Below are 14,113 nucleotides of genomic sequence, written 5' to 3'. Positions count from 1 at the left end.
AAGGAAGATAACATAACATCATGACGAGAACAGGCCATTCGGCCCAACAATGCTCACCATTATCTTGACTAAATTGTACCTAGTGCTCTGATTACCTACAGACCTACTGATACCAACAGTGTTTAACACCATATCAGACCTGGTCTGAAAAGTTTTCTGCCTCTACTGCGTGACCTGGCAGGCGATTCCGATCATTGACTACTCTCTGCGTGAAAGAATTCTTCTTGATGTCTGTACGGAATTTGCTTTTTGCAAATTTCCATTCATTTCAACTCGTTCTGCTAAATGAACACCAACCTCAAAGACTCAAATAATCTCTTGTAGTTCACTTTGTTAATTCCCTTTATGAATTTAAAAGCTTCAGTCAAATCACCCCTAAGTCTCCTTTTGCTAAGCTTGGAGATAAACAGAAGATAATTTTATTTGACTTTTCTGGAAAAAGTGATTTATTTATGATACTGCTTTTTACTGTGTAAAAATTTCAATTGTTTTGAGGTCGCTATCATTTAAATGCATATTTTCATAATATGAAGTGTAACAGCACTCATATTTACATTCATGACCAACTGACTGGTTAAGGTCATAGTCTTTATGTATATTAAATGGCAGAGAAATCATTTCAAGGTTGGAAAAAATTAAGAAAGCTATTTAATGTCTTTGTCACACATTTGTGTTTTTTTTAAATCTCAAAGACAAAAAGATATTTCTAGTCCTGTAAGTCATGTGATGTGGAAGAGTGTGCATGATGGAGAGGGTCACTTAAGGATATAGCTGCTCTTCCTAGCATGCTGACTGGGTAGCAACAAATAGCATAAAGTAGATCATTACTCTAAATATGGGGAAGTGAAAAAAATAAAGCCAATGCTAGCTGTGCTAGCAACATGTCACCACTGCAGTACATCATCAGACTCCCTCGTGCTTAAACCCAAAAAAGCTCTTTCTGTACATTAGATTATCATGGGGGGAAAGTGCAGTTGTAATACTACTTTTTTTTTTTTTAATATTTTTTGTGAGGCAAGCTTTTGCGGAGCAGCTGCGGTGTATTTCACGCCTCACCCATGGCCAAAGTTTCGGGGATAGCGCATCAGAGAGCGGCGTCTCGTTAAACCCCCCTGTACGGAGCGGGGGAAATGAAGAGGATTTTCGATTTTTTGATGTGTTTCGGCGGGAAGATGAAACGGCGTCGGCGCTGGCAGTGTCCTTTATTACCTCCAGCATCCGGCTTTATGCACACAGTTCGCTCGCTGCTTTTCATGTTTTTATGTTTTTATGTTTTGATGAAAATTCCCTTTTTGCAAAAAAAGCGTTCGAATGTTTTAGAACGAAAACGAAATAAAAATATAAAAACAGGTAGTCGGTCCGTTTTTTTTTTTCTTCCTTCTGTGATGTTAGACTTTTTTTTTTTGAGGTGTTGAAAATCCGTCTGCGTTCTCAGCCGCCTCCGCGTTTCTTTATACGTTTCTCTGGCACGTTTTAAATATTTCCCGGGACAGTGCTGTGTGGCGGTTGCAGCGAAAGCCTCTCTTTTCTTTTCCAGTACGATTTTGTGGAGCTCCTGGACGGCAGTCGGCTCATCGCTAAAGACAAGCGCAGCCTGGTCGAGCCGGAGGGCGGGGTCCGGAGGGCGCGGTCCGTCAGCGTGCACGAGGCCGGCTTCATCCAGTACCTGGACTCCGGAGTCTGGCACCTGGCCTTCTACAACGACGGGAAGAACACGGAGCAGGTGTCCTACAACACCATCGTCATCGGTGAGCCTGCTGGCCTCTCCTTTCCGATACGCGGAACCGACTCGACAGAAAGAGATTTAATGATCGAGCGCTCGCGCGCACTCTGCTAGCAAAGCAGAGTCTGATAATGAGGGGGATCTTATAGAGCAGCATGCGATATGTACAGACGATTTAAAGGCAGAAAGAGCTATGGAGAATGTGGAACTTTACGCAGACATCAAAAGAATTCAATGCCATGTCTTGGGGGCATTCTTTAATGCTCTCACAGTGGGATGTTCTAGCTTTCAGCTTTCTGTTTGAATATTTTATGTATTCATTTTATTGATCATTGAGGAAAATGCACATTTTTAAAATTACATTGTGGATCTCGCTGTGGTATGCAAGTGCTGTCAGACAGTGGAGACCTCTGGGAAGGGAACATGGAGCTTACCTTAAACCTGACCACCGACCATCATCCATACTGTGGAAGCTTAGCAATCTAAGCACGCACTGCCCATAATTAGACAGTTCTTCTTTTATGCAGCATATCTAATGCTGTTCCGTTAATTACCCTGCTACACATCATTATTTCTGATCATTTTAACTGACTAACATGGATGTAAGTTCTTTATATCTAACTCCATTTTCATTATAAAGTCACAAAATACTGTATATTCTACTTGAACATCACCATGTGCTACCAGTGTGTCCATTGGGTTGAGTGTCTTGTCGTGTTTGTAACAGAAATGGGCTGTTACTCCTGTCGTGTGAAACATTTGAACAGGAGCCATTCTATTCCCCCGCTGTACATTTACCTGCTAATTCTGCCACGGCGTTCTGCGATGCAGTTTCCTTCACCCGCGTCAAATGAAATTATTTACAAATGAAGTCATTATCACCGGCAGTGTTGACAGCAGTATGAACACCCAGCGAAACCGTATGCGAGCGATAAACACACCTGAAATCAACCTCCTCTTTGGGAGAAAGCGTACGCCATTTGAGAGCGACACATTGATTTTGATAATGGATGGAAATTGTCATGTGTTTCAGAATTGATTCAACAGGTCTCTGACTGATTGAAGCTATTCACAGTGAAATATTCAGCTGGGGGGAAAAAAAAAAAGCAGACGTGCTTTCAAACAGATACTAAACAGTATGCTCAGGATTCTGATAATGACATTCCCTTTTTAAACATTTGCACTATCACTCTATAAAGACAAAAACAGCTAATGGCATTTCAAAAAAAATATATGAAAGTCCTTTTTGGCTGTGAGGGAGAGAGAATTTTGTGGCTGACTGACGATTGGTCATTATAATATGTTTGTATTTATGCAAAACATCTGGGGACGGAATATTTCTGATTAAATGTTGTTTAACTTGGTGTACAGTGAGCAGCTGTCTCGCACACGATGCAAAAGTGCAGTTATTTCAGCTTCAGGTTCTTACTTTTTTTTTCTCGACAGAGTCCGTGATGGAGTGTCCGCACAATTGCCATGGAAACGGAGAGTGCCTTTCTGGCACGTGTCACTGCTTTCCCGGGCTCCTCGGGCCGGACTGTTCGAGAGGTATGTCGGCCCGCGAAAAGTCCCAGACACCACCCCCCCGCCTCGTTGCGTGTAATTGCTACGCGTCGATGATGCGAGCGCCGGGTCCAGATGCGCTCGCCACGACGATTAAACCGGCCCCTCGTCTTCCGCTCTTATCGTTTGCCGCTCTCGGGTCCGTTCGCCGTTTTTTTACCGTTTCCGTACGCACGAGTGAATATGCAAACGTGCGCCATTCGGGCTAATGAACAGGTGTCTGTCTGTCTGTCTGTCTGTCGGAGTCGGAGTTGGAGTCGGAGGAGGAGGAGGAGGAGGAAATGATCCGTGTCTCGCTGGTTTCCCCTGCAGCTGCCTGCCCTGTGCTGTGTAGCGGGAACGGGCAGTACTCTAGGGGGCGCTGTCTGTGCTTCAGCGGGTGGAAGGGGATCGAGTGCGACGTGCCCAACAGCCAGTGCGTGGACAGCAGCTGTGGGGGCCACGGCGTCTGCGTCATGGGCTCCTGCGCCTGCAACACCGGCTACAAGGGCGACCACTGCGAGGAAGGTAAGCTCCGCCCCCTCTCCTGCGGTCGCTTGGAGACCGTGACAGTGTTACCGCCCGCCCGCGTGTCCGATGTCTTGTCAACCCTTCGGAAATTAGGGTACCATTTCACAGGCCGGTGATCGTCCCCCCCTCCCTGCCCCCCGTGTGAAAGCGGCTTCCCCTCCACCTCCTAGCGGTCTGTCCCACTTAGAAGAGCCGCTCCAAATCAACTCTGTTTTCAGCGTGGAAACAAACTCCGTCCGCCTAAAATTAGATTCTTCGTTCACGGTCGATAAATTTCATTTCCTTTTTTTTTTTCTTTCTTCTTTTTTAGAAGTTTTATATTTCAGGTCTATTTGAATTTTTACTGGAGGAAAGCGAGCCCTGGGGTCCCGGCTGTTATTTACTGGACATTGATTGCGCTGTGTGACTGTAATGTCTTACTGTAAGGCACATTTCAGAACAGGCCGCCTCGACATTTCCACAGACAATTGCTATTTTCAACTTCGTCAAGCGAGTAATTACTGGGATGTGCTCTTTGATATCCTTGTTCCCCTCAACGTGGGTATTTGTGCTCAGTAGTAGTAACGATAATTGCAGATTGGAATGGATTTTTCCGTTGTCGACTGATTGAATTAGTTTTAGATGCCCCAATATAATTCTAATTTTGCCAACACACCTTCATGCACACATTTTTTTTTTTTCGTCCAGAGGAATAGATCTTAACTCCTGTGTTCAGCCGGATTGATTGCATTGATCCCCGTTCAGAGACTTAACACAATTAACTAGACCAGATTCAGTCTTCAAGCAGTTGGCCCAACGTGTGAAAACGTTATCGAATTAAGTGAGTAATTAAATCCCATCATCTCCAACACGTTAAAGTAAATTAGGAGGAATACAATCCCAGCGTTCGTCTGAACATCCGCCCCGTGAGGTTTCTGGGTCTTCGTTCATTGACGGGACCACAGAGAGGCCAGCTTCCTGCTTGCAGTTAACAAGAGCAGGAAATCACTTCTTCATCTTTCTTCCTTAAACTACGGACTGACATTTTAATGAGGTTCGACTCATCTGCTCGGCTATCAGCAGATCCAATCCGGTCTCCATGCACACCTTTCTGTTCTTTTTGAAAGAAAAGTATAGAGGAAGTGTTCAGCCAACACAGGGAGGGAATTCAGATGTGACTACCAGCAGTATAGGACATTGATCACCTCTCATGCAATTTCCTGTCTGACACTCACACACACACACACACAAACACACGCACTCACACACACGCACACTCACACGCACACACAAACACTCACACACACACAAACTCACTCCACCCACACACGCGCACACACACAAACACACACACGCACACACACATACTCACACACACTCTCCCACAAACACACAAACACACGCAGTGGACTGCCTGGACCCGTCCTGCTCCGCCCACGGGGTGTGTATCCACGGGGAGTGCCACTGCAGCCCCGGCTGGGGCGGGGCCGCCTGCGAGATCCTGAAGACCACGTGTCCGGACCAGTGCTCGGGGCACGGGACCTACCAGGCCGAGAGCGGGACCTGCACCTGCAACGCCAACTGGGCCGGCCCGGACTGCTCCGTCGGTAAGACCCCCCCCCAAACCCTTGCTACCCCCCCCCCCCCCCCCCACAGCGTTTTTTGCTAAGGGCCGTTTTTGAAAAATGTTTGTTCTCCTTGTTGTTATTTTGAGTTCTTAAATCTGCCAACATGAGCAGTTCATGGCCTCCTTGTGCTCCCTGTGCTGATTGACTGCTAGTAATTGGTCCTTTAACGGTTCTGTAGACGTGCGGAGCAAAGCCTGTAGATTTATTCAGCGAGGTCTGGTTTTGTTTTTTTTTTAGGTTTTTTTTGGGTTTTTTTCTGAGAAGCTTTCCTGCCTGCTGCCCATAATTACGACAACAAGTCATTTGTCACATTCATCTACTTCCTCCCCGTCGCTGAAAATGTCTGCCACAAATACAAAACACCGGACGGTTTTTGTACCTACACGGCTTAGCACGATGTCCCGACACACTCTTGTTGATAACATCTTGTTACCTAACAGATGCGAGCTCTGAATTCTCGCGCTGTTATTTACCGCACAGTCTGTTCCGCGTTCAGACGGCCGGATTTAAGCAGTTTGAGCAGAGTGCTCCAGAGAAAAGCACCTGCCCCCCCCCCCCCCCCCTCCCCCTCCCAGGTCCATCCTCCCCAGCTTTCACCACCTCACCAAAGGCTCCCTTCCTCCGATATTCGCCATAATAAAATGTTTATTCATTATCCATAGAGGAAGTGGGCTATTAAGCCTGGAGCTAGTGGCAATGAGGGGCACATGATGAAGGTAATGATGAAGGTAATGAAAAAGACGGGGGACTCCTGCTGCTTGGGAGCGTCTTCAACCCGGAGCCTGTGGAGCGGTCTGCGCTCGGCAAGGGCCGATAACGGGAAGATAGTGAGGTTTAGTCCCTGACAGGACAGCGGGGGGGGGGGGGGGTGAACGGACATTTACTGCAAGAGCTGAGAAGGTGGGGGTGCCAGGGGGGGTAGGCGGGTGTAGCTGTGGAGGTGGGGGGAGCTGGGGAGGGGGGGGGGGGGGGAGGGGGGGAGCTGGGTGGGGAGGTTGCATGAGCTGGGTGGGAAGGGGGGGAGCTGGGTGGGGAAGTGAGATGGGGGGAGCTGGGTGGGGAGCTGGAGAGGTAGGATGGGGGGAGCTGGGAGGGAAGGGGGGCAGCTGGGTGGGGAGGTGGGGGGTGCTGGAGCTATGGAGGTGGGGAGCAGGGTGGGGGATGCTGGGTGGGGAGGTAGGGGATGCTGGGTGGGGAGGTGGGGGGAGCTGGGTGGGGAGAAGTATTGACGCGAGATTTCCACGGCTGATCTTTTCTCACGTCTGGGCTGATATTTAAGGGCGGGATGTGGGCTGGGGGCTCGCAGCACAGCGGGGTGAGGGCCTGCCGTTCACACACCTGAGCCCAGCGCTCATCCTCAGCCCAGCAGGTCCGGCCTTTTCCTGTTAATTAGCCCGGGAACTCCACTTCAATTAAATGCACTTTTAATTAGTAAGAGCCTGTCTCAGATCGACCCCCCCCCCAACCACTCCACCCCCCACCACCGCCCCCCGACACACACACGTACACACACGCACGCACACATACACTCTGGAAACCTGCATGCTAAGAGCTGATAAACACCTTTAGCACTAATGAAAAATTGACTCGCATCGATTCGCATGGAAAAGGGGGCCCTTAGAATCAAACAGCACTCTCTCCGGACCCAGTTAATATGCCAAAGTGCTCAGGTTAATCAAGACCGTTCAAGGTCTTTTAATAGGGGAAAAGCTCTACGCCGAGGGAAAGAGAACTGCCTCAAAACAGAAAGAGAGGAGTAAAAAAGTGCATCAGTGAGTGAACTTGGTCCCTATCAACAACTCCCATGAGTCACAGGGTTTGATATCCTCTGGGTTTGGCAAAGCTGCTCATCTGTTATCGTTGCAGTTTGACCGGAACCAGAAAGACAAAAAGAAAAGTCAACTTTTTACCTGACCTTGTGTTGTAACTTCTCTGACCTTTGAAAAAATATATATTTTGTCAGGATAACAAGAAAGAGATTCTGGAGTTGCGGTCGAGTTTCCAAATTGTCTTGGCTTCCTAAATGCTTTTGGAAGCCGTTGGGAAAATGATATTAGGACTCATACCAGCCTGGATCAGAGAATGAATTCCTGAGCGTCTGTTGCGGTTTGATGAAATGCTTCATGCTGCTGTTTAGCCGCCAGGCCGAAAAAAACCATTTTCTAACCACCTTTGAGTTCAATAATTACAGTGTTCCTTTTATAAAAATGCACAAAACAGAGTGGCTTTTCCTGAGTGGTTGATCTAGCCTTCAAAATTCATGTTTTGTGGCTGAAAATAGTGAGACGACCTTTCGTTGGGTTTATTCAGCAGCCATTTTATTTCACTCTACCCAATCTGCCAAGTGATATTTGAATACACTGTAGGTCTGCTTTGAAATGTTGGAACCTGCCAGAGTCGAACAAATATCTGAGGATAACGAGCGCCTAACAAAACATTTTTGTTTGGTCTCTGCAAACAAAGATAAAGAACAAAAACACACAACGCGAACATACAGGAACCGCGCAACGTGAATGACAGAAACTTTCCCGTGTTGCAGTTTGCGGTCTGCTTGTCCCTGCAGTGATGTTGTTTTCCTGTAACTGCCCGATAATGTTCTACTGTAACTACACGGTGATGTTATAGTAACTGTGCAGTAATGTTGTTGTACTGTAACTGTGCAGTAATGTTGTTGTACTGTAACTGTGCAGTAATGTTGTAGTAACTGCGCTGTAATATTGTTGTACTGTTACTGTGCAGTAATGTTGTTGTACTGTAACTGTGCAGTAATGTTGTAGTAACTGTGCAGTAATGTTGTTGTACTGTAACTGTGCAGTAATGTTGTTGTACTGTAACTGTGCAGTAATGTTGTAGTAACTGCGCTGTAATGTTGTTGTACTGTAACTGTGCAGTAATGTTGTTGTACTGTAACTGTGCAGTAATGTTGTAGTAACTGAACAGTAATATTGTAGTAACTGAACAGTAATGCGCGCTCTGCTGTCGCGCGCGGTACTGACCGCTGCTCCGTGTCTCGGCGCAGAGGTGTGTGCGGCGGACTGCGGCTCTCACGGCGTGTGCGTGGGCGGAGCCTGCCGCTGCGAGGAGGGCTGGGCCGGCCCCGGGTGCGAGCAGAAGGCCTGCCACCCCCGCTGCACCGAGCACGGCTCCTGCAAGGAGGGCAAGTGCGAGTGCAGCCCGGGATGGAGCGGGGAGCACTGCAGCATCGGTAAGTCCCCCCCGCAGGTACGCCTCCCCCTGAGCACTGGTAGGTCCCCCGCAGGTACTCCCCCTGCCCCTCATCAGCATGGGTAGGTCCCACATAGGTACAGGCGCTGCCCCTCATCAGCATGGGTAGGTCCCCCGCAGGTACTCCCCCTGCCCCTCACCAGCATGGGTAGGTCCCCCGCAGGTACATCCTGCACCTGTCCGCCCCCCCCCCCCGCCCCGCCGTCTCCAGCATTAGCAGGTCCCCTGCAAGTATGTCCCATGTAGTGCCAGACAACCCCACCCCCGCTATTCACACAAAGCTTTCACGGCAGTGCAGTGGAGCCGTGGCCAACCTCTGTTTCTGCCACCCCCATCCACCCCCCCCCCCCCATCTTTATTTTTCCTGAGTGTTTCTCACGGGGCAGCAGCCCTTAACCTCTGTGGGTTTATTTACCTGGGGGTGGGCCGAGTGGAGTGCACTTCGCACAGCACTTGACCTTTGTGTTCTATCAAAGCCCTGACATTTCTGAGAGGTGTGTGGAGGAGGGAAAAAGAGAAAATCTCACAGAGTGGAAAATGCTGGTGCTCCGCTCCCCATGAGAAACATTTTTTGAGGGGAGATGAGGAACGTGCAGAGAACTAAGAAAGTGCAGAGAATCTGAGTTGTGTGTGTGTGTGTGTGTGTGTGTGTGTGTGTGTGTGAGACTTCAGTAGTTTAGTTCATTATTAATTCTATCTTGACAAAGAAATCTCTCTATGTACTTGTGTTTCGTATGATGTGCATCCTCCATAAGACACAGACTACTTGCCAACAGGGGTGTTTGTGAACCCTAATCTCAGTCACAAATAAGCTTTCTGTTTTTAAGCAGCTTTTCAATTTTACCGGCATTTTGCTATTTATTTGCTCTTTTAGGCAAGTTGGGGGGTAATCCTTTGTGGTATTTACAAGCTTTTAACATAGATTTGCTTATCGATCAACTTTGATTTTTGTGTACGTGCGTTTAGCCAATTCAACCGGAAACCTGGCCATGGGGACTGGCTGATGCCTTGAAGTTGTGCGCGAGAGAGACAGGCTATTTGTTTTTCATTCAGACGCACCAGGACAGCTAGAGTTAGAGATCGTTAGCAATCACAAAAGATACGCCTCGTTTCCTTAATCAAAAGTTGCTTTGTGAATTCCTTTAACAAACTGTGGGCGGACCGTGAGCATAGGGATCACGGTGCCCAGGGTTTTTTTTGGGGGGGAGATTAGACCATTATATAACTTAATTGGACTTAGTCAAATTCTTGGAAACTGCAAGCAGGTAGACTAAGGATCTTGGGCTGTCGCAAGGGACATCAAAACAATTGAGCTGGACAGACGAGGCATTCCTTAGGTATCCGTTCATGTCCTAATGCTCACGTTGCAGCATGCTCATGTTGTTAAAAGGAAGCTTTAAATCCTCTCTGTGAATTGGTTAATAAAGCACCTTTGATATTTGGATAATGAACATTTGGCATTTTGTAGTTCTCGCTCCTCCGGGCCACCGTACATCAGATTGAGGCCTACAACAAAAGGAACTCTTTGGGGTGACTTCCAAAGAGGGGAGCCAGACGGTCAGAGCTTTGAAGTAACGGTGTTTTTTTGGGGGGGGGGGGTTTTCATAAAATTTGACTGTGGCGAGAGATACGCCCTATTCATCGAGCTGATGAAAGCCACGCCGGGTTTTGACTGTCCGACCCGGCGATTCGTTGCTTTGCTCCCTCAGCCAAACTAGTGGGAGGCTGGGGAACGAGACCACTTTTTTTTGGGCCGCGTTAGCAAATTCCATCCCCCCCCCCCCCCCCCCCCACACCCCTGGCCGCTGTCCTGGGGCCCAGCCAAACGGACAGAAAGGTCTGTTCCCTCTGAAACAGAGGCGAACTCCTCGAAATAAAACCCCTTGTGCCCCTAATCATGTTTACATGGCTTCTGTTAAATTAGCACCGCTGCCCTCCTGTGTATCCAGGAACTTAAAGCCCTAAGATCTCCTGGAGCACAAAGGGACCGTACCGGAGTGATTAGAGAAGCATATCAGGACGACATTCCTGAGGTTATTAATCCTTTCGGCCATTTCAATAATGCTCCTGATCCGTCCTTTTTAAACATTTGCGCCACCGGTGTCAGGAAACAGGTTTCACATCAAATGAGCGGAGAGAGAGGGACTAAGACTGCTAATTTACCTTCCCCTCACACCCCCCCCCCCCCCCCCAAAACCCAAACCCAGAACAAGGACAGCACCTTGTTTTCAGACTTTAAATAACTTCCACTTTGACAAAGCAGCTTTAATCCCATTACATGGCATCTATAGTGTGCGGGACAGCTGCAGCAATTTAAAGAGATCGCTTCTCCGGCTCACTCCATTGTTTGTCGCGGGCGAGCTCTGGAGTTTCGAGGGGGGGCGACTTTCGGTTATCCGTCCTTTGTCGCTTCGGAAGACTTCCGATGAGTAAATCCTGAGAATGTTTTCTTTTCTTTCATTATTATTATTTCTTTTTTTACTGCTCTCTGTTTGAAACGGTGGCAATTAGTTACAAACTGAAGTGGCGATATATTACACACATGTCCAATACAAATTGTGTGTTTGTTAGTATGGAGAAAAAGCAGTTAGGGTTTCTGCAGTTGGAGACCATACACAATTGAAGGAGTGTGTGGTTTCTTCTGTGTTGGCAACAAAGGGTTTTTTTTTTTTTTAAAGTGAATGACATTTATGGATGCCACAGGCTATCAAAAAAAGCTTCATATAAGCCAGCCTCAATTGCTGTCTTATTGCAAGATAAACTATAACTCGCAATCAAATAACCCTCATTGAGACTGCTACAAAAGTGAGTTGATGACATTTTAGCATGTTTAAAACCAATAAAAGACAAAATGCTTATATATATAGCATATGCAGTATATATATAGAAATTTTGTGAACCAAAAAAAGTCTAGTTCATATATTTAGCATTCTCTGTATATCATAGGTAGTGTTGTCGAGTGGTGCTGTCTGGTACTGTTTGTTCGTTTAAATATTCCTCGGTCTAAATCTGCAGATGAGTTCGGTCGTGTAATGGATTAAATCTTCATGCATTCCCAAAGCAAACAGACCTCTGCTTATTATGCTATGACTATAATAACTGGGGATAAAAATGAGTGCAGTGCCTTTTTGCATATTTCAGTGGGTGTGTGTGCATGTGCGCGTGCTCCTTTTTAAAAAATTGACCACTTGTTTAGAATGATAAATTACCCAATCCATATATTGTGCACAATTCAATATTATAGTACAACTCCCTTTACAGGAAAAGGCTCACAAACTGATAAAATGGAAGGGCTGACTGTTCAGCGATAGAATTATGCATATTATACTCGAGGCCATGTACGGTTAATATCGAGTGAGTCTAATGGTCATCATGATAAGATATTAAGCATTATTCTGTCAAAATCATAACAGTATGTAGGAGAGGAACTTGGCTGGGTTTAGCAACAATAAGCTCATTGGTTCTGTCAAAGTAACCTTTTACACTTTCTCTGGTTTCCTAGGTAAGCTCAGAGTTGTGCAGGAAAAAAATCTGATGCCAGTAAACCAGTTCAGTGGAAAGCTGCAATGCTTCACTGAAATGCTGTATGTTGAATGGGGGACGGGCTCCACTGGAGTGAACAGCAATGCTGCCATTTGATTGCATTGTTTCCAATAACACACAGAGCCTTCGCTGTCATGATTAAAGCACACAGACTCTGGGTTTACCTGCAGCCAGCCAGGGCAATGAAAGGCGGTGTGTTCGACATGGCAATTAAGGTATTGTAAATCAATGCGCGTCTTGGGTCCCTCCTTGGAGGGGGGAGGCTGATTGAACTCGAGCGAACATAACGTGTAATTGTTCGCAGATTAATGTCACTTTTATCATAGCTCGCAGAATCGGGGCCCCGATAAATAATGAGGCGGTGGCGTCCACGAGGGGGTGAGCGGGTCTCTCCTCTCCCGCAAGCCGGGGGGGGAGCAAATGAGAAAACATGGCTGGCTTAATGGCGGGGGAATGGCTGTCGGGAAGCCCGGGTTCACGAATGAGCGTAATTGTTTTTTTTTTTTCTGCCGTACATTTGATGTGTGATTGTACCACGCCCAAGGAGGCTGAGGCCCATAACCACACCGCCCCCCCCCCCCCCCCCCCCCCCAACCAAACCTCCCCACCTTACTCCAATGTACGTCAGGGACTGGGAAATATTTCTGGGTAGACATCCACATGCACACTACAGATTCATGTCATTACCACTTCATTCGAACGGCAAAGACCAACTGCCAAAAAATTGTGATTCAGCATTACAAGTGGTCTGTGAGAAACACTAGAAATGAACCCTGGGATTACTTAATTTCATAGCCTGTGGTTAAAATTTTTTAAAATAAACAATAAAAACAGCACACTGTAGACCCAAGACCTGTCTGTCTAAATACAACAGCACTGTAATACACTTACGCTGTTAAAGTAAGCCCAGCACACAATGTAACAGGGATTTTGGAACTTAAAGTTGAATTTAAAAAGAAACACATTCAGTTGAATGCTGGAGAATGTGGGTTGAGGGCTCTGAATAGACAGTAGATAGTCCTGACTGATTAAACTCGATGGCTGTGCTTCAGAGTGGTTGTACACGGCTGGAGTGAGCGGACTGTACCCACGGCTGGGAGCCATTGACGTGAGTGCAGTTCATGTATGATTTCCGGGTCAAGGAGCCAATTTGACCTCGGTGCAGGGATAGCGCTTTTGATCCATCAATCGCTGTGATATATATATATATATTTATAAAAAGGAATCACTGAGGTAGTGCCTCTGATTTGGTATTATCCGGTTAGTCTAAGGACAGCGCTAGCATAAGGCTAAGGGGTTTGTGATGATGTGATGTTGTTTCTATGGTGACGAAAGGCAAGTCAGGGCATCTCTCCTGAGCATCTGTCAGCTTTCCTCTGTTTACTTGTGTGTGCGTGTGTGTGTGTGTGTGTGTGTGTGTGAGACCAGCGAATCTCCTGTCCTGTGAAACCCTCGACTGAATTGTCTCTTCTCTTCTCTTTCACCTCTCAAGCTCACTATCTGGATAAGATAGTAAAAGGTACTGTGTTTCAACCCTTTTCTTCAAACATGCTTTTCATATGCGCCTCCTGTAACACTCCTGATTTTTGTATGACTTATATTTTCTCTTTTTCTTTATTTAATATTTACAAAATGATGCCATGCCTTTATTTAACAGAATTATACATTGTTATTGGTTTTTTTTTTTACCAAGTTAATGTTTATTTACCGATCATGTAACTCAATAAATATTCATTTTCACCACCCCTATTTGTCCACCCCTGATTGTAAACCATTTAAATACAGACATCTTTTACATGTGAATAGAAATCCCCTGGACTCTATTCCATATTTAAATAGCATTCCAATAATAAGCCGCAGTTTTTGGCATGTCTGCTTCAAATTTGCACTAACATCAAAATTTTAATTACTTAACATTCCACACAAATGTTACTGTCAATCA

General features: G+C 46.5%; 1 protein-coding gene across 13 annotated transcripts in view; it reads left to right on the top strand.

The window, feature by feature from the left end:
* The window catches only part of si:dkey-237h12.3 (teneurin-3), a 335,156-nt gene that overhangs the window by 278,096 nt on the left and 42,947 nt on the right, over positions 1-14,113 (top strand). For 10 of the 13 annotated variants that reach the window (XM_035425584.1, XM_035425591.1, XM_035425587.1 and 7 more), the window contains 6 exons: positions 1,538-1,748; positions 3,170-3,271; positions 3,599-3,793; positions 5,182-5,382; positions 8,423-8,608; positions 13,664-13,690. In XM_035425584.1, coding sequence (XP_035281475.1) covers positions 1,538-1,748; positions 3,170-3,271; positions 3,599-3,793; positions 5,182-5,382; positions 8,423-8,608; positions 13,664-13,690 — 922 coding nt within the window. The remainder of the gene's footprint in view (positions 1-1,537; positions 1,749-3,169; positions 3,272-3,598; positions 3,794-5,181; positions 5,383-8,422; positions 8,609-13,663; positions 13,691-14,113) is intronic. The other 3 variants (XM_035425590.1, XM_035425589.1, XM_035425593.1) reach the window with 1 other exon arrangement.

The sequence above is a fragment of the Anguilla anguilla genome, chromosome 7, assembly GCF_013347855.1.
Source record: "Anguilla anguilla isolate fAngAng1 chromosome 7, fAngAng1.pri, whole genome shotgun sequence".
Taxonomy (NCBI): Eukaryota; Metazoa; Chordata; class Actinopteri; order Anguilliformes; family Anguillidae; genus Anguilla; species Anguilla anguilla.
This window is presented reverse-complemented; position numbering and strand designations above follow the sequence as displayed.